The sequence below is a fragment of the Schistocerca serialis genome, chromosome 5 (assembly GCF_023864345.2).
Source record: "Schistocerca serialis cubense isolate TAMUIC-IGC-003099 chromosome 5, iqSchSeri2.2, whole genome shotgun sequence".
Classification (NCBI taxonomy): Eukaryota; Metazoa; Arthropoda; class Insecta; order Orthoptera; family Acrididae; genus Schistocerca; species Schistocerca serialis.
Window position 1 is genome coordinate 650,265,233 of NC_064642.1, and position 19,773 is coordinate 650,285,005.

Below are 19,773 nucleotides of genomic sequence, written 5' to 3' on the forward strand. Positions count from 1 at the left end.
TATAATAGTATCAAACGTGTGCCTTAATTTGAGAAAGAAATTTCTGTGAATGTATATTTGTACCACACCATTGTATGGCTGCGAAACGCGGACTGTGGGAGATCTAGAACAGAAGTGAGTTGAAGCTTTTGTGATGTGCTATAGAAGAAGGCTGAAAATCAGGTAGACTGATCAGGGATTTCCGCAGAATCGGCGAAGAAAGGAACATATAGAAAACGCTGACAAGAAGGGCAGGTTGATAGGACGTGTGCCGAGACTCAGGCGAATAGCATCCATGATATTAGATCGAGCTATAGAGGGTAAAAACTGTAGAAGGAGGAAGAGATTGGAATGCACCCAACAAATAACGAAGGACGTTAGGTGTACGCGGAAGACGATAGCACAACAGAGAACTCTTGAAAGGCCGCCGGCCGTTGCGACCGAGAGGTTCTAGGCGCTTCAGTTCGGAGCCGCGCTGCTGCTACGGTCGCAGGCTCGAATCCTGCCTCGGACATGGAGGTGTATGATGTCCTTAGGTTAGTTAGGTTTAAGTAAGTAGTTCTAAGTCTAGGGGACTGATGATCTCAGATGTTAAGTCCCATAGTGCTCAGAGCCATTTGAACCATCTTGGAAGGCCGCATCAGATGTGTCAAAAGATTGACGATTCAATAAGAAAATTTTCCTTTAGTGGCATTTAACAGCGATTGATAAGTGATTACTACATACTCTGCAACCCTTCCTCTTTTGCGCTCCGTGTAGTACAGAGAACATAGTTAATCATATACCTCTCTCTCTTCAGGCCCCCATCGCTCTACTCCATGCCACACTCACCGGCGATATAACCTCTGATTTAGTGAGACCTATGTTGGGGGAGATAATGCATTGCTTGACTGATCTCCGAACGTGCACTCTCGGTACTTTAACACCAAAGCTCGCCGTGATTCACTACGCCTCTCTTGTAGCGCCTGCCACTAGAGTTTGACGAGCTCCCGCGCTGGCTTAATGGACCGTTGATTCAAGTCTGCGTGCTTAATTCATCCAGCCTGTTAATGGCACTGAACTGACGCAGAGTACAGAGAATCAAACGCACGCAGTTTCTACCCTATCGCGGATGAATTTCAGTACTTTAGGAACCTACCAAGGATTCATTGCAAATTTCACCTTATCCATAATTTCTAAATAGGAAGGAGGGACCATAGCTAATAGGAATATTACCATTTTCCACAGGACCGTCTGCTGTAATTCCATTATCAATTACAGGCAACCGGTTTCGACGATACACCTCGTCAGCACCAGGCCCTCTAAATACGAAGTGGCTGAATTTTCCAGAAAGACATTAATCGGACGTTGCGTGGTTGCTTGTTACAAGAGCTGGTGCGGATACCGGTTATTTTCACGTGTTTTCACGTGATACTTTATAACTGATATGTTTCGAGAAAATTCAGCCCTATGTGTTTATAGGATCTGATGATGACGATGCGTATCGTCGAAACCTATTTCCAATAAATTAATAATGACGATAATGACATTACAGCTGACGTTAGTATTGAAAATTGTAATATCTGCGCAAATTATCCTATAAATAGGATTGTGTATTCTCTGTGCATTAAATCTTGCCGGTCGGCTACTCCATCACATTTTGCGGTTGTGGTAATATAAGGTCGTTAAAATTAACAAAGGTGATTTATGTAGACTGTAGACGTTAGGAGCCCAGTAACACCCCTTTAAGACAAGCTAGAAGCTATTTCACATATGATGCCTCTTTTTTGAGAGTACAGTACTAAGCTGGTCGTATTTCTTGAGGAAACTTTTAATGCAGTCACAAATCTGTTGTGATATTCTGTAAGATTTTAGTTTGCTTGCTAGGAGGCGAAACTGTATCGAATAACGTATAAAAGCCAAGGAGCGCAGTGCCATCCTGGGATTATATACTGGCTTCTGTACTTTATGGCCGATTATGTTGCAGTCGCATCAATGACACAATATGACTACAGTTATCACTAACTCGTTCAGTAGAGCAGTAGCGAGTCCATAACTATTACGGAAGCCCTAGTTCTTGAATTGTACACAGTTGTGAAAAACGTATGAACGAAGATAACTTTCGAATGATGTGTCACTGTCAAGTAACACAAGAATACATAGAAAGAACTGTTGCCGCGCGGGATTAGCCGATCGCTCTAGGGCGCTGCAGTCATGGACTGTACAGCTGGTCCTGGCGGAGGTTCGAGTCCTCCCTCGGGCATGGGTGTGTGTTTGTTCTTAGGATAATTTAGGTTAATTAGTGTGTAAGCTTTGGGACTGATGACCTTAGCAGTTAGTCCCATAAGATTTCACACACATTTGATCATTTTTTGAAAGAACTGTTACAGTATAATCAGACGGTAATTGGAAGAAATGAGCAGTGAGACGCACAGAAATGACGGTTTAATTCAAAGACAATAATTACACTGAATACACATCGATTTGTGATGGACTTTAAAAAAGACGGGACATGGCCCTTAATAGGATGTTGAACAGCAGGTGGCAGTGCATGCTCAGGAAGGTGCTCTCATCCTGCCCACAATGTTGTAAAGGCTTCTTGTGGTAGGATGTTCAATTCCGCTACCAGCGCTGTTGATCACTGCTGGAGGCTCGTGGGTGTTAGTGGACGTACGGCAGTTCTTCTTCCCAAGGCACCCCAAGCGTGCTCAATGGCATTTGAGTCGCAGAAACGGCCAAGCCGGTACATTCACCGAACATCCCCTCGTCCCAGGAGCTCCTACACCTGCTCCCCTGAAAAGACGCCCAATAGGAAACGAATATAGTGTTGCAATGACCTTGACCAGAGCGCGTACCTTGTCCAAAGATCTAAAGATCAGCAAGCCTAACATTATGTCCCCCCATTTGCAAATTTTCGGGCCGATTCCTCAGTTTGCTGTGCATCATCAAATTGGCATTTTTCCTGAAATTCCATTATCTCACGTGTTCCACTTCTGTAGCACTGTTTGAAGCTATGCAACCAAATGGTTCAAATGGCTCTGACCACTATGGGACTTAACATCTGAGGTCATCAGTCCCCAAGAACTTAGAACTACTTAAACCTAACTAACCTAAGGACATCACACACATCCATGCCCGAGGCAGGATTCGAACCTGCGACCATAGCAGTCGCGCGGTTCCGGACGGAAGCGCCTAGAATCGCTCGGCCACCGCGGCCGGCGCAGCGCAAGTGAAGTAGCTCTTGGAACGAAAGCATATTCTGCAAATGGACTAGCTTGCCCGTTCCCACCGACTTAAGTCCCATAGAGCACGTGTGGAATGCAGCGGGAAAACGTGCTGCAGCGCGCCTTCATGCACCAATGACCATCCAACTGTTGTGAACCGTGTTAGTGGATGAATGGAACGCCCCATCGCAAGAACTGTTTACTAACCTCGGGTCCCGGAGCGCGTTGCAGAGAATGCACTGCTGCCCATGGTGATCACACACCCTATTAAGACCCATGTGCTGCCTTTTGGTAATGCCCAGGGGACAATCATTATTGGCGGCGACTTCGGTGCAACTATTGTCTTCGAACAAAAGAATCATTTTCGATCATCTCATTGTATATTTCTTTCATCTACCTTCTGTACTATACCGTATCAGATTTTCCTCTGAGTGGTCTGAGTTTCATCGAGCTATGTCACTTGGCAGTGACAAATTATTCGAAAATTACTTACGTCCTGAAGTTTTGCACACCAGTGTACTGCTTCTCAATGCAACAGAATATACACACTACTGGCCATTAAAATTGCTACACCACGAAGATGACGCGCTACAGACGTGAAATTTAGCCGACAGGAAGAAGACGCTGTGATATGCAAATGATTAGCTTTTCAGAGCATTCACACAAGGTTGACGCCGGTGGCGACACCTACAACGTGCTGACATGAGGAAAGTTTCCAATCGATTTCTCATACACAAGCAGCAGTTGACCGGCGTTGCCTGGTGAAACGTTCTTATGATGCCTCGTGTAAGGAGGAGAAATGCATACCATAACGTTTCCGACTTTGATAAAAGTCGGATTGTAGCCTATCGCGATTTATCGTATAGCGACATTGCTGCTCGCGTTGGTCGAGATCCAATGACTGTTAGCAGAATATGGAATCGGTGGGTTCAGGAGGGTAATACGGAACGCAGTGCTGGATCCCAACGGCCTCGTATCACTAGCAGTCGAGATGATAGCCATCTTATCCGCATGGCTATAACGGATCGTACAGCCACGTCTCGATCCCTGAGTCAACAGATGGGGACGTTTGCAAGACAACAACCATCTTCACGAACAGTTCGACAACGTTTGCAGCAGCATGGACTATCAGTTCGGAGACCATGGCTACGGTTACCCTTGACGCTGCATCACAGACAGGAGCGCCTGCTATGGTGTACTCAACGACGAACCTAGGTGCACGAATGGCAAAATGTCATTTTTTTCGGATGAATCCAGGTTCTGTTTACAGATTCATGAAGGTCACATCCATGTTTGGCGACATCGCGGTAAACGCAGATTGGAAGCATGTTTTCGTCATCGCCATACTGGCGTATCACCCGGCGTGATGGTATGGGGTCCCATAGGTTAAACGTCTCGGTCACCTCTTGTTCTCATTGACGGCACTTTGAACAGTGGACATTACATTTCAGATGTGTTACGACCGATGGCTCTACCCTTCATTCGATCCCTGCGAAACCCTACATTTCAGCAGGATAATGCACGACCGCATGTTTCAGGTCCTGTACGGTCCTTTCTGGATACAGAAAATGTTCGACTGCTACCCTGGCCAGCACATTCTCCAGATCTCTCACCAATTGAAAACGTCTGGTCAATGGTGGCCGAGCAACTGTCTCGTCACAATACGCCAGTCACTACTCTTGATGAAGTGTGGTATCGTGTTGAAGCTGCATGGGCAGCTGTACCTGTACACGCCATCCGTTTGACTCAATGCCCAGGCGCATCAAGGCCGTTATTACGGCCAGAGGTGGTTGTTCTGGGTACTTATTTCTCAGGCTCTATGCACCCAAACTGCGTGAAAATGTAATCACATGTCACTTCTAGTATAATGTATTTGTCCAATGAATACCCGTTTATGATCTGCGTTTCTTCTTGGTGTAGCAATGTTAATGTCCAGTAGTGTATTAAGAGACACATGCAGAGTAACGTAATTGGGGATGTGAGACTTACAGTGGACGATGAGCATGATGCGCTTGCTGACGCTGGGTGGGACGCCGTTGGAGGCGATGCACAGGTAGGCCCCCATGTGGAGCCGGTTGACACGCGTGATGTTGAACACGGGGCCCTCGACGCTCGTCACTGCAGCATCAATCCACAAGACATCGTGTGAATGTACACTCTCCCAAAGTGATTGAATGCAAATGAAACTCAATTTATAGCTGCTCTGGCGTGCAAGAATCTGCCGGACTTCCTGCTTGCAGTGCTTTTACAATACTTTACGGATCGGTTAACAAGACACTTGTTGTACAATTTCAACGTTTTTCTTTATAACGTGTACCCACAACTCCCTTCGTAGATGCTGATGCTTATACCCAAAATTACAGAATTTTTTTCGAGCCTGTTATGCAAAAATAGTCTTTAATAGGAGTACTGCACAGTTACTGTATTGGTCACTAAATAAAAAGCCACCAGCTGATAAAGCAGTAGCATTATTGGTTGGTTGGTTTTGGGGGAAGGAGACCAGACACCGAGGTCATCGGTCTCATCGGATTATGAAGGACGGGGAAGGAAGTCGGCCGTGCTCTTTGAAAGGAACCACCCAGGCATTTGTCTGGAGCGATTTAGGGAAAAAAAAGTAAAACATAAATCAGGATGGCCGTACGCGGGATTGAACCGTCGTCCTCCCGAATGCGAGTCCAGTGTCTAACCACTGCGCCAGTAGCGTTGTTTGATGGGTTTCGGGTAGAAACGATCATCAGATTGTCTGCTAACCAGTAATATATATATATATATATATATATATATATATATATATATATAAAACAGAAAATGCAACTATAGGGTGTATGTACAAGAGAATTAAACTACAACTATAGTCAAACTAAAACAGCAGAAAAACACACCATGAACATCTTGGTGATCAAATCTACATCTACATCTACATCTATACTCCGCGAGCCACCTTACGGTGTGTGGCGGAGGGTACTTATTGTACCACTATCTGATCCCCCCTTCCCTGTTCCATTCACGAACTGTGCGTGGGAAGTAGTATGTAAAAAACAAATCTGTTAAGGAAAACTAAGAGGCTAGCTACAACGTAATTACCAGGAAGACAAGCCAATAGAGGGCGGTGATGGATGCGAAAGTACCACCACGAAGCGACAGAAGCAGGAATTCTTCTTCGTTGATCCATTATGGATCGTGGGACGACGGCTGGCATGAACTTCTTGATGCAATAATTTACCAACTGCCGTATGTATTGTAGAAATTTATTTTATTTTATGAACTTCTATGTGCTACCAGTTTCTGCATTACACGGATGCCATCTTCTGGCCCCACTCGTCATAGTCGTAAAATCGCTATACACGGAAGGAGCCATATAACTGGATCCGTGAGTCAAATCGTCCTGCAACAGCTCTTGGTGGTCAGGCGACACAGACTGAGGCGGTTTGCAAACATAAATGAAATAAAATAAATTTCTACAGTACATACGGCTGTTGGTAAATTATTGCAGCAATAAACAGGAATTATTTTTCTTTTTTATAAGAAGTGTAGTACACAAAATTAAATATTTACAAAAGTATACGAATGATGAATAATAAAATGAACGAAGAAAAGAAACTAAAAATTATATAAAAAATATTGTCGCCAAAAAAGAGATACATATAAACTGACAGATAAATAGAATAAAAATTCCAGGAGAGGTACATAAATTCAAATCTTCATAAAATATTACATAAATAGAACAAATCAAGGAAAATTATTTTAAATGGTACAATAAGTTATAAGTTAGAAAAACAGACGTAATCTAGGATGAGGAATCATGAAAGTCTATAGAAGAGATGTGTTTCTCATTAGCGAATATGAGCAAGTGCTCATAGATCCTCAGGTATGCATTTTAGAGCCCGTGTTTGCTGGATATTTTTTTCTTGTCTCAGTCCATACTAGCATCTCTGAAAGGTGCATACGATACATTCTTAGCAACACCTGTATCAGTATGTATTCCACTGTCAGAAGTATTGGAATGATTTTCGCTTGTAACTTTCGACTCATTCGTTCCCGAACCACAGGCCCTTAAACGAATTGATACATTTATCTATCTTTGAAAGTTCGTAATATCATCACAATATTACCCTGCATATACATACATTTACAGTCGCCGGATCGTATTACTTTGACGCTCTGTATTGTCGTTGGATGATGTTTCCAGACGTTGTTCCTGGTTCCTATGTAACACTTCATATACTGTGTCCCCTCAACAACCTTTTAAAGTATTTAACATGAATTGTGAAACGGCAGCGGTTCTAAAATGTTTCTATTTGCTGATGAAAAAGCTTGGTAGCGAAGGATTTTGAGTGTAACATAGCTAATGTGTCAAACAGTGCATTTCAAGACATAAGTTCGTGGCTTGCAGAAAATAACTTCATGCTAATAGCAGTACGGCTCAGTTTGTACAGTTTCCTATATACAATAAAACTAAAACTGAAAATATAATTAGATAGAATGGGCATATGATTAGTGTGGTTGAACAATTCAAATACCTAAGTGACCAAATAGATGGTAATGTGTCGTGGAATGCCCTTGTTCAGCATCTTGTTAAAAACCTGAATGCTGCTATATGTACCACTAGAATGTTTGCTTATTTTAATTCGCTTATGACGTATGGCAGTATATTCTGGGTTAACTCTTCCCTTTCACCAAGGGAATTTTTCGCTTAGAAATGGATAAGTTCGCGATCCTCTTGTCCACACCATTCAGGGGTCTGGGAACCCTCACATTGGCCTCTCAATATATATCTTCTTTAATGTATGTTGTTAATAGCACAAGCTTGTTCCCAAGAATTAGCAACTTTCATTCTGTTAATACTAGGTGGAAACCCAATTTGCATTTGGATCGCGTGTCCTGACTCTTGTGGAGAAAGGTGTGCGGTGTTCTGCTGCATACATTTTAAAAAAACTACCACAAGAATTTAAGAAAAATCTTAGAGACGTAATCCTCGCACTTTCATGATCAAACTGAAGAATTTCCTCATGCCTCACTGCTTCTATTCTGTCGAGTAATTTCTGCTGGAAAAATGAGCTATTTCCTCTGTTATATTGTTGAATAGACGAACATATACTCAGGAGCTTGTCCTCTGCATAGGATTCGTGTGCATTTGATTGTTCTTTTACTACAATTCTGATGTTAATTTCATGCACTGCCTTTTTGCATAACCATATAAATGTGGTAGTGGTGTAAAATAACGCAATAAAAGACAGTACCGAGCGAGGTGGCGCAGTGGTTAGCACGCTGGACTCGCGTTCGGGAAGACAACGGTTCAAACCAGCGTCCGGCCATCCTAATGTAGGTTTTCCGTGATTTCCCTCAATCGCTTGAGGCAAATGACGGGATGGTTCCTTTGAAAGGGCACGGCTGACTTGCTTCACAATTCTTCCCTAATCCGATGGGACCGATGACCTCGCTGTTTGGTCCTCTCCCCCTCAAATCAACCAACCAAATAAAAAGCAGCGGTTTATCAAAAACATACTAAAAGAAAACATGGTGATATTGCAAGTGATCCCGGATAGACATTTTGTCTACTCAAATATTTTGGATGCTGTAGCACTGACTGTCCGTTCTCGGAAGACAGCTGGATCTCCGCTACTCCACACCGGAGTGAAGTCAAGGACTCCACCAGCACTCTTCATACTGCGTCTAACCGCATGCTATCTCCGCATCGAGTCTCACAGTTGGTGTCAGAGATGAAAACCGCTGATGTCAAATGCTGTCTCTGTGAATTTGTTACGATAATAGAGGCTTCAGACCACCTGCTGTTCAGCAGTTGTCAATGGCGGCATATGCGTCCGGGTATGAGGGGATGTTACAGGAAGCATAAAATATTCAAAACATCTTTCGAGATACCTAAACCAGACATTGGCAAATGATAACAAGCAAAGGGAAGTGTATTTTGCCGTATGATAAACATGCGGAACATTCCTATCCAGCTCACTGTACGAGGAACTACAGACTTTGAAAGGTCTCTGTTAGATTCCTTTCATACTATTTTGATCGATTTATTTTTGTTTACGTCATACATTTGCATCTCTAAATTTACTGTGGTATTTCTGAATTTATCTGGGAGGAGACTGAGGAGTGGAATATGTTATATTTACATATAAACACGAACAACTTGTCATACAACACTTTCAAGTACATTTTTATATGTAATTCTTATTATACAGATTTCCCTATGAAACCCACATCCGCCTCCTTTACGTAGTGTATATGATGTTCTTAAGATATTGTCATCTCCTTCCCTTCTGGTGTGAAAGGATGAATGAGTGTGGTGGTAGCAGAGAAACTCTGTCTGCTAGAGAACAGTCTCAGTAGGTAGATACGATTCCTAAGGCAAAGAGGTTTGTCTCTTGGTGTGGTTCTGTCCGTCCCTTGTCAAGTTCGTAAAGGAAGCTACCTCTCTGGTCACTTCCTATTGTATCTGTGGGATACCCTCGGACGGGGCCCATGCTATCAGTCTGCGGGCAGTTTCTCAAGTGATGACGTCGTCGGGTAAGCGCGTGTTTGGTAAGTCCGAAAGACAATGAACTATGAAATTCGTAAGTTTTCGGCCTAACTGAAACATTAATTACCTTTCTTACAGATTTATATCGAAAATGTTTTTTAAATTATTTTAAATCGCGATGCAGTGGGATTTCAGTGTTGGTTTCGGAGTGTATTGCGGTAGTTGCTTTGTTTCCGTCCCAATAAGTGTGAATGAGCATGTGATTGTATAGTTTGCTCTCGTTGAAATTCTTCAAATTAATTATTTCTCTTTGTGTTCAATCCACGTGGTGTGTGCTTTGTAGTAACATTACCACGTGCTCGTAAAAAAATTGTTTAACGAGCCATCAGATCAATACTATGTCGTTGTTAACGCAGTTCGGAAGTTTTCTGTAACTAATGTGTTTGGATTTGATTTCTTCATTAAAATCTTAGCGGAATTACGTATTTTCTGTAAATGTACTTGTGCACATGGAACATGTGGTGTAGTAACAAAATTGGCCCTCAGCTACTCTTTTGCATAATATTTCGCTTATTCAGTCATAATTAATCGCTGTCGCGACCAATTTCCCTATTTCACAATTTCTAGAAAGATTTTTACAGAGCATTTTGATAAGATTGTGGATATATCGAACCACATGATCTTTGTCTAAACTTCCAATAGCAGTTTGTGGTTATCTGTTGGGAACACGACTACGCGACGTGCGAAATTTCTTTGCCTAAATAAAAGGGATTAGTGATGTTTAAGTTCCTTTCCTCGTGTACCCTTGAACTATCTTTGTGTGCTTGTCTGAACGCGATATCCATTCCTGTTTCCTATTCTTTCGGCTTCCTATTCTTCGAAAATCACGTGTTATGCAAACTGAACCCCCTCTGAGTAACACCTTTCTTAATTAATTTACAATAGTAAATAAGGCACCAGCTTTGAGACAGACTTAGCACATGTTACACGTATATTGAACACTGATGAATTTTAAAATAAATATAAAAGCTTAAACTTACTTTACTTTTTTTTAATCTAATTTTCCCCATCTGTTTACTTATGATAATAAAATGATAAAAAATGAGCTGATGTAGTGGCTGACTATTGCATGGATTTGAAAATTTATAACAGTAATAAAAATTTATATATCAGTCACGCACGCATACTTTCCACCCTAAGTTCGGAAGGTTTTAAAAACACTATGCTCATTACAACTTTTTTACTGCAACAATGTAATTTTTTAAGGGTTTTCGATAGCTATCGAAATGAGAATTAATGTTGCTTTTCCACAAAATAAGTGAAGAAATTACACATATATTTTTATGCTGAGAATGTGGTTTTCCATTAGCTAGTGACCCGACTTTTCCTCAGTCCCTCCGTTCCAGAATTCTGACGCAAATGCAACTACATTAAATTTTTTTTAGTCCAGTCTTTGATCACAATACGAATTCCTTAGAGTTTAGACGATGACCGGTTTCAGTCCGTAGTGACCATCCTCAGATCTTTTTTACACCATGCTCTAAAGTGATAAGGCCATAATGGCATCGTCAAAACATATAATCAGAATAGCATCGCCATATAGAACTAAAATAAGGTGTAGCATAGGCCGCATCGTCCACACAGTGATTATTGCAATAATTTAGAGCGGCGCAGTGTTCATTTCGACCGGCGCGTCCATCGGGGTCCGCGGGATAACCAGGTTGACACTGGTACAGAGGCCTGACGTCACAGCGGTAGACCATCACCTTGAACTTCTCATGTAATGTGTCACCCTCAAAGGCCAAGTTGAAGTCATGCGGTACAGTAGGTGGTGGAACTTCGGCCATGTGTCTGCCCCCTGTACTTCCAGCCCCACCTTTCGAGATTGAAGACGTCCATCGCATCGCACTACTCCCTGTGCCCCGCCTCCCATCTGTTTCTGCTGCAGAGGGAATCATTCACCTTGCTCACCAGACTGCAGGATTTTACAGAAAGAGAGGAAAATCATGGAATATAAGACCCTGGATCGACTGACCTACACTGAGGCTAAGAGGAAATTTAAGCACCTACATCCTGTGGCTATGATCACCTAATATGACGCTGCTACGAGAATAGTTGTAGTCCCATCAATTCCATAAAGTCCAGTCGGCTTTCAAAGCCAGCATGTTACACCTGTTCCCTTGATCCCTTGATGGCGGGGGGCACTCACCCCCCCTCCCCCGTTGCTCCTGCACCACCTACCTCACGGGCACTGTTCCCCAACCATTGGGGACACCAGTCCCCACTTCTCAGTGGGAGAAGGTAAGTCTTCTTCGGCTCCTCTCTGTCAGAAAGGGGTCCCTTGGACCACTCCCCTCCCAGGTTTCTGCTAATGGGAAAGATGACGCCCACCAGCAGCTGAAGAGCCCAAAAACAGCTGGTCGTAGGGCTTCATACTTATCCTCAGTCCCAGAGACTGATTCAGTGAAGTTCGCCCAACCAGGGAAACCCAAGGAACAGCGCGAGAAAGCGAAAAAGAAGACCCCTAAGAACACCACCGCTAGCTGCAAGCTCTGCATCTGAGGATGGGGTGGAGATTCTGGCGTTTGCTGAGGACCTGGATCTCGCTGGACCCTCACACACAATGAATATACACTGCTCAAGCAAAAAGTCGGTGGCAGCAGATGACCCTGAGGCGTAATCTGCCTCATTGAATATTCCATGCTTTCCCAGTCTCACAATGATGTCATCCTCCAGTGGCATTGTGGCGGTTTCTTCCATCGCCTGGCTGAACTAAGGCAACTGTTAAGCTTTACACCTGCTTTCTGCATTGTGCTCCAGGAAACCTGGTTCCTGGCAATGCGGACCCCTGCCCTCCATGGCTATAACCTAGTGGCTATAATCGAGTGTCAGGTGTAGTTTGTGTTTATGTCCTAAAATCATTCTGTAGTTAAACTGTGCCCCTTCAAACCACTCTTGAAGCTGTGGCTGTCAGAATACGGATGACACAGGAAATAAATGTCTGCAATGTATATCTTCCTCCAGATGGTGCAATACCCCTGAATATATTAGCTGCACTGATTGATCGACTCACTAAACCTTTCCTTCTTTTGGGAGATTTTAACGCTCATAAACCCTTGTGGGGTGACACCGTGCTTACTGGCCAAGGCAAAGATGTTGAAACTTTACTGTCTCAGTTCGACCTCTGCCTCTTAAATACTGGGGCCGCCACACATTTCAGTGTAGCTCGAGGTAGTTACTTGGCCATTGATTTATCAATCTGCAACCCAGGGCTTCTCCCATCTATCCACTGGAGAGCACATGACGATCTGTGTGGTAGTGACCACTTCCCCATCTTCCTGGGCGTCAGGCCCATGGACGCCTCCCTAGATGGGCTTTAAACAAGGTGGACTGGGAATCTTTCACCGCTGCAAGTGTTGACTCTCCCCCACTTGGTAACATCGATGTCATGGTTGAGCAGGTGACTACCACAATCGTTTCTGCGGTACAAAACGCGGTCCCTCGCTCTTTAGGGTGCCCCAGCGAAAGACAGTCCCTTGGTGGTCACTGGAAGTCGCTGAGGCATTTACAGAGCATCGGCGAGCTCTGCAGCAACATAAGCGACAACCTTCCCTAAAGCATTTGATAGCCTTTAAGCGGCTCCGTGCCCATGTACGTCAGCTTATAAAACGACGGAAACAGGTATGTCGGGAGAGGTACGTGTCGAACATCGGGTGCCATACGTGAACTTCCCAAGTCTGGTCGGAGATCAGACATCTTTTTGGGTACCAGACTCCAACAGGTGTCCCTGGCGTTACCATCAATGGCGTGCTATGTACCGAAGCAAATTTGATTGCCAAGCACTTTGCCGAGCACTTTGCTGTAACCTCTGCGTCGGAGAACTACCGCCCAGCCTTTAGTACCCCCAACCTGCAGACGGAAAGGAAATCCCCTCGTTCACTACACACCACAGTGAACTCCTATAACGCCCCATTTACGGAGTGGGAGCTCCTCAGCGCACTTGCACATTGCCCTGACACAGCTCCTGGGCCAGATCGAATCCACAGTCAGATGATTAAACATCTCTCATCTGACTAAAAGCGCCATTTCCTCGTGATGTTCAACCAGATCTGGTCCGATGTATGTCGTCGGTTGGATTGGGTCCTGTAGTCACGTGGGCTATTGGCTCTATGTCAGAGCGGCTTCCGCCAGTGGTGCTCTACCACTGAAAATCTTGTGTCCCTCGAGTCTGCCATCCGAACAGCCTTTTCCAGACACCACAGTAAGTTAGTTGGAAAGATAGGTAGTATACAATATGTACAACAACCAAGAGGTAACAATAAGGTGGAAGACAAAGAACGAAGCCCTCAGATTGTAAAAGGTATATGACAGGTATTTAACCTTTCGCACCTACTGTTCAATCTGTGTGTTGAAGAAGCAATGACGGAAATAAAAGAAAGATCCAAGGTGAATAGATATCAGTAATAAGAAGAATTACAGGATTTTCTGAATTAAATGAACAATCCAATGAGCACAGAATATGGACTGAGAGTAAACAGTAGAAAGATAACACTAATGAGAAGTAGCAGGAATGAGAACCACGAGAAATGTAACATCAAGACAGGTGATCACAAGGTTGATGAAGTTAAGGAATTCTGTTATATAGGCAGCATGACGGACCGAGCAGGGAGCAGATAAAAAGCAGACTAGCATTGGCAAAAGAACATTCCTGACCAGGAGAATTCTACTGCTACCAAACATAGGTCTTAATTTGAGAAAGAAATTTCTGAGAATGTACGTTATGAGCAGAGCATTGTATGGCACTGAGACATGGACTATGGGACAACAGGAACAGAAGAGAATTGAAGCAGTTGAGATGTGGTGCTATAGAAGAACGTTGTAAACTAGGTAGGCTGATAAGGTAAGGAATGAGGAGGTTTTCCATAGAATCCGCGAAGAGAGGAATATATGGAAAACAGTGACAAGAGTACGGGACTGGATGTTAGGACATCTGATAGGACATCATGAAATAACTTCCATGGCACTAGAGGAAGCTGTAGAGGGTAAAAATTTTAGAGGAAAACAGAGATTGGAACATGTACAGCAAATAATAGTGGATGTGGGTTTCAGCTGCTACTCTGAGATGAAGAGGTTGGCATAGGAGAGAAAATCGTGGTAGGCTGCGCCAAACCAGTCAGGAGACGGATGACTCAGAAAAAAGAAGGTATCGCCGAGTTTACGTACACACCATAAAGAGAAATATCATAGTAACTGAATTTCCGATGTGCCCAGTAGTGTCACCTCTTTTTGCTCCCTGGTACTTACTAGTGAGAGAGCTAGATTATATCATTAAAAAGAAAATCAATTTTAGACCTAAGCTTAGTGCCAGTAATTACACATCTCTTTTTGATAAAATGAAGGATATATAAATCCGAGATGCTAACTAATATTGTTCAATATCATTAGCTTAGTTGCATATGTTCCTGCTGATGACATATGAACGTATTAACAGATTCAGAGTAAATCCCGTGTAATTACATGACATTCTCATTGCTACAGCTTTACCTCAAAGCAGTACCTCGTCTCCTACCTTCCAAACTTCACAGAACCTCTCCTGCGAAACCCGCAAGGCTAGCACTCCTGGAAGAAAGGGTACTGTAGACACATGGCTTAGCTGCAGCCTGGGGGTGTTTCCAGAATGAAGTTTTCGCTCTGCAGTGGAGTGTGTTCTCGTATGAAATTAACTTCCTGGCAGATTAAAATTGTGTTCAGGACCGAGACTTTAAATCGGGACCTTTTCCTTTCGAGGGCAAGTGCTCTACCGACTGTACTACCCGAGTTAGATTCACGACTCATCCTTACAGTATTACTTGCTCCATTACCTGGTCTCCTACCTTCAAAACTTTATTCTGGTAACAACCCCCATGTTGTGGCTCAGAAATGTCTCCGTAATATCCCATTTTCCAGGAGTAATTACTCTTGCAAATTTCGCAGGAGAGCTCCTGTCAACTTTGTAAGGTAGAAGATGAGGCACTACCGGAAGTAAAGCTGTCAGGACGGGTAGCTCAGTCTTTAGAGCACTTGACTGCGAAAGTCAGTCAGAGTTCGAGTCTCGGTCCAGCATACAGTTTTAATATGCCAGGAAGTTTTATATCAGCGGACGCTCCTATGCAGATTGAAAATTTGATTCTGAATGTTAGTTCCTTATATCGTATTAATCTGTCCCTTCTCCTTGTCATTCCTTCGTCGATTCCGCAAAGCACTTCGTCGTTCCTTACGTTGTCAGTCCATTTAATTTTCAACATCCTTTTACAGCACTGCATCTGAAACTCTTAGATTGTCTTCTTTCCTGGTTTTTCCACTGTCCACTCCAATACAATGTTGTGGTCCCTAAGTACATTCTGATAAACTTTTTCCTCAAGTTAAGATCAATATTAAATATTAGTAGATTTCTTTTGGTTAGGAATTCCCTCTTTGTCTGTGTTAGTCTACATTTTGCGTCCTTGTTGCTTCGTCCTTCACGTATTATTTTGCTGCCAACTTACAAGAATGTCTTAATATCGCCTACTCTGTGGTCATCAGCTATGATGTTAAGTTTATTGCTAATCTCATTTCTACTACTCCTCATTACTTTCGTCTATGTTCGATTTGTCAACCCACATTCTCGCAGTAGACAGTTCATTTAGTTCAGTGAATCCCGCGATTCTTCTTCATTTTAACTTAGGACATCAGGGCCATCAACGAACCTTACTGTAGAATTCTTCTGTCCCTGAATTTCAGTCCACTTCTGGAACACTTCTTTTATTACCGATGTTGCTGCTTCTTTGATGCATATGTTGAACAGCACGGGCGAAACACTGCAACTTTCCCTTACACCCCTTTTAATCGCATCATTTTGTTCTTGATCTTCGATTCTTATTGTCCCCTCTTGGTTCGTGTACATTCTGTATAGTAACTGTGCATTTCTGTAGCTTACTCCTATTTTTCAGAGAATTTCTAAAAATTAGAACCATTTTACAATATCGAACGCGTTTTACGATCAATAATTACTGATAATGAGCCTTAAGGTTTTATTAACCTTGCCATCATTATGAGGCACAACCTCACAACTGCCAACCTTTACCTTTACCGAAGGCAACTGTGTCAAACAAAAGAAATCAAGAGCCCAAAATGGAGAGGAAGGTGGTTGCAAATTGTCATCAAAACTCATTTAAAGGGGGGCGGACAATGAAAATCTCACGTCAACTTCTTAATTCAGAGAATATATATGATTATAACTATAATACTTTCTTTAATAAAATTAATCCCGAGCGTCCACCGAGCATTACGGCCTCTCTGAGCTGAAGTGAATGCTTCACACATGTGCATGCCCCGGATTTCCCAGTTTGAAACAAGTGCCGCACAAGTGTTAGATTTCATTCGGAAAGCTTCCAGCCGCGCCGGTCACACTCACTGCGTGATAGTGAGTTAGTCGTGATATTGTGGAACACATAAGAAGCCGATTTCATTATGCTCAACATGAATTAGTATCAAAATTTTTATAATGTGCATGTTAAGCGACGTGCCGACAATTCGAAACAAACGCGAGAGCAAGAGGTTAATCGTTTCTGAGAGAAAGCTACGCTTAAGTCTACCAAGAAGAATTCTCTTAGTGATCATATACATCAAGAGATTTAAAAGCTACGTAATCACACCATTCAAATGACAGTACAAACAATGTTGTCTTTCATTCTCAACGTAAGGAAATGGCCAACGACATGTAATATATACGTCAATGAAGGATCAGTTTTTAGGGGCCCGTCAAAACGATTAATACTATTTTCGTACGGCGTTCTTGTCGGTCTCTTTCCGTCTATCGGTGCAAATACTACTCACTGTTGGAACGTTTAGAATACAGTGGCTTTAATCACATGTTTTATCAAGTGTTTTTATCATTGGTTAAACCAAAATACTTTCATTTTTACGTATTTTTACCGCGGCGCGGGCAAGCCTTACGTGAGGGGGAGAGGGTTCCCTCCACATCTCATCAGATATCTCCAAGAGACGGCGGCAGTCCAAATTTTAAAAGATGAACCTCCCGTAATTAATGGACATCACCTTACGCCACTGGCTGTACGGCAATCAGTCTACGAGATGCATCCTTCTTCATCTTATGCCTGGATGGAGCAAGCCGGTTTTACATTAACGGCACTTGAAGGCGGAGAGAGGAAGAAAGGAAAGGAAACGGAGGGAATCACTGTTATCAGTTCCATCAGGACATTACGCGGAATCAGTGGCGACGAGTGAAAATGTGTACTGGACCAGGATTCGAACCCGGGATCGGCTGCTCAGTAGGCAGGTGCTTTAACCAACCACTGCGCCATCCAGGACACAGCGTCACTGCAACTGCACGGACTATCTCCTCGCACCTCAGGGTCGATTCACACTCCCATTGAGCACCACATATCCGCAATCCACTACCCGTTCATATAAGTGTGGAATCGTTGATGCGGAGGTGTCGCCTGTGAAAAAAGAGGTCTTACGGGACACAAAGTATGTTCCGCTACTGTGTATTAATTGATGCGTCAGTGAGGTGTGTCTGCAGTTCTGTGAACCAGGCCGACGGTCTGTATTACCGTAAATGACGTCAAGTCAGTGAAATCCGAAATTCAGGGAGCGCTGCTCCTGTTCGCTGCTCTGCGTATCAGCAGACACAGCCGCCCCGGGCGGCTCCGGCACTGTTTACGACTCGGCCACTGTGCTGCCGATAAGGTGGTCCGCGGAAGGAGCGTGGTTGGTTGAGGGGGTGGGGGGGGGGTGGGGGGGAGGGAGTGCAGCTGCGCAGAGGGGAGTCCCCGGGGCCTGGCCAGCCACAGGTCGCCCGCTGGCTGTGGGACGCCATTAGCTGGTGGGAAGTACGCGCGGCGCGTGGCGGAGGGTGAGGAGCACGGACCGCTTCCTGGGGCCGGCCCTTCCGGCTGGCCACACGCCGGCCGCACCACCAGGGATTACGTACTCGCTTACGGCAATGGCTCGGAACACAACTTTCCGTAAGCCTCGGTCGCATCGTCCGCTTCCGCGGTGGCGGGGGCGGCGGCGGCGGCGGCCGCTGCACTCGGTGCTCTAGGACGCTGTAAAATTTACTACGACTCCCTAAGCTGGCGCCCTACCGCTGAATTACCATATGAACTTCAGCTGAGGAATTCCACTTGCCTGTTTCGTGACCAGGCCACCGTGGGGATCGCTACTTACACGCCACGCTCCGACCGTTTCGCCAAGGGAATTGCAGTTTACCAGCTCCTAGTACACTCCCGTACACATTCTAGTAAGAGCATGGTCAAATGCACTGCACAATAGATTAATGAGAGGAGAAAGAGTTATCATGTCTGTTACAGCTTTCCTCATTCGAGAGTCTTTCTGTTTGTGCATATTGTCTAACGAGACTTATGAGTCTGACGTCTTTAGTGGGTTTATATAATTGGCTGACGGATACTTGAGAAGAGAATCTGGTTGGGTTCATGTTGCTGATGGTGAAAGGTGGACAAGAACAGGTGTTTTGAGGCTGAGGGGAAGACAGAAATGCACCTTTTACATCAGCTACATGCTGAAAGCAAGCGCGATCTCCTCTAGAGTGCCACTTCCTTACATCCAGGTGGACTGCCGATAGACTTAGAAGCCATACTTACAAGGAACCCCTTGAATGTGAAGTCGCAAAAGGCCAAAGACGTTTACGGCATTCGACGCCTCACGTATTATCCACCATGCAACCATAATATTGACTGCTGATGGCAACAGGGGACGGAGCTGGTTCAAATGGTTCAAATGGCTCTGAGCACTATGGGACTTAACATCTGAGGTCATCAGACCGTAGCGGTCGCGCGGTTCCAGACTGAAGCGCGTAGAACTGCTCGGACACAGCGGTCGACAGGTGTCCAATGGTGAGCACAGAATGAGGCTAAGGAGCGTAGTTGAACTGCTTAGTGACGAGTAACTCAGAACAGTGGTACAGTGCTAGTGGTGTTGACACAAAGCAGAGCAATGGCAACAATAAACAAAGCAAACATTGCATTATACCTACAACAACATGCAAAGCGCAGGCCCTCTGGGCTCTTAACACATACTTGTTAAGAGCTTCAAAGCAGCCTGTGTTGCATT

The 19,773-nt window shown here is 44.1% G+C and overlaps 1 protein-coding gene across 1 annotated transcript in view; it reads right to left on the reverse strand.

Annotated features, from left to right (window-relative positions):
* LOC126480664 (neurotrimin-like) overlaps positions 1-19,773 on the reverse strand; it is a 336,431-nt gene that overhangs the window by 216,453 nt on the left and 100,205 nt on the right. The window contains exon 3 of the mRNA XM_050103887.1: positions 5,172-5,300. Within this exon, the coding sequence (XP_049959844.1) occupies positions 5,172-5,300 (129 nt within the window). The remainder of the gene's footprint in view (positions 1-5,171; positions 5,301-19,773) is intronic.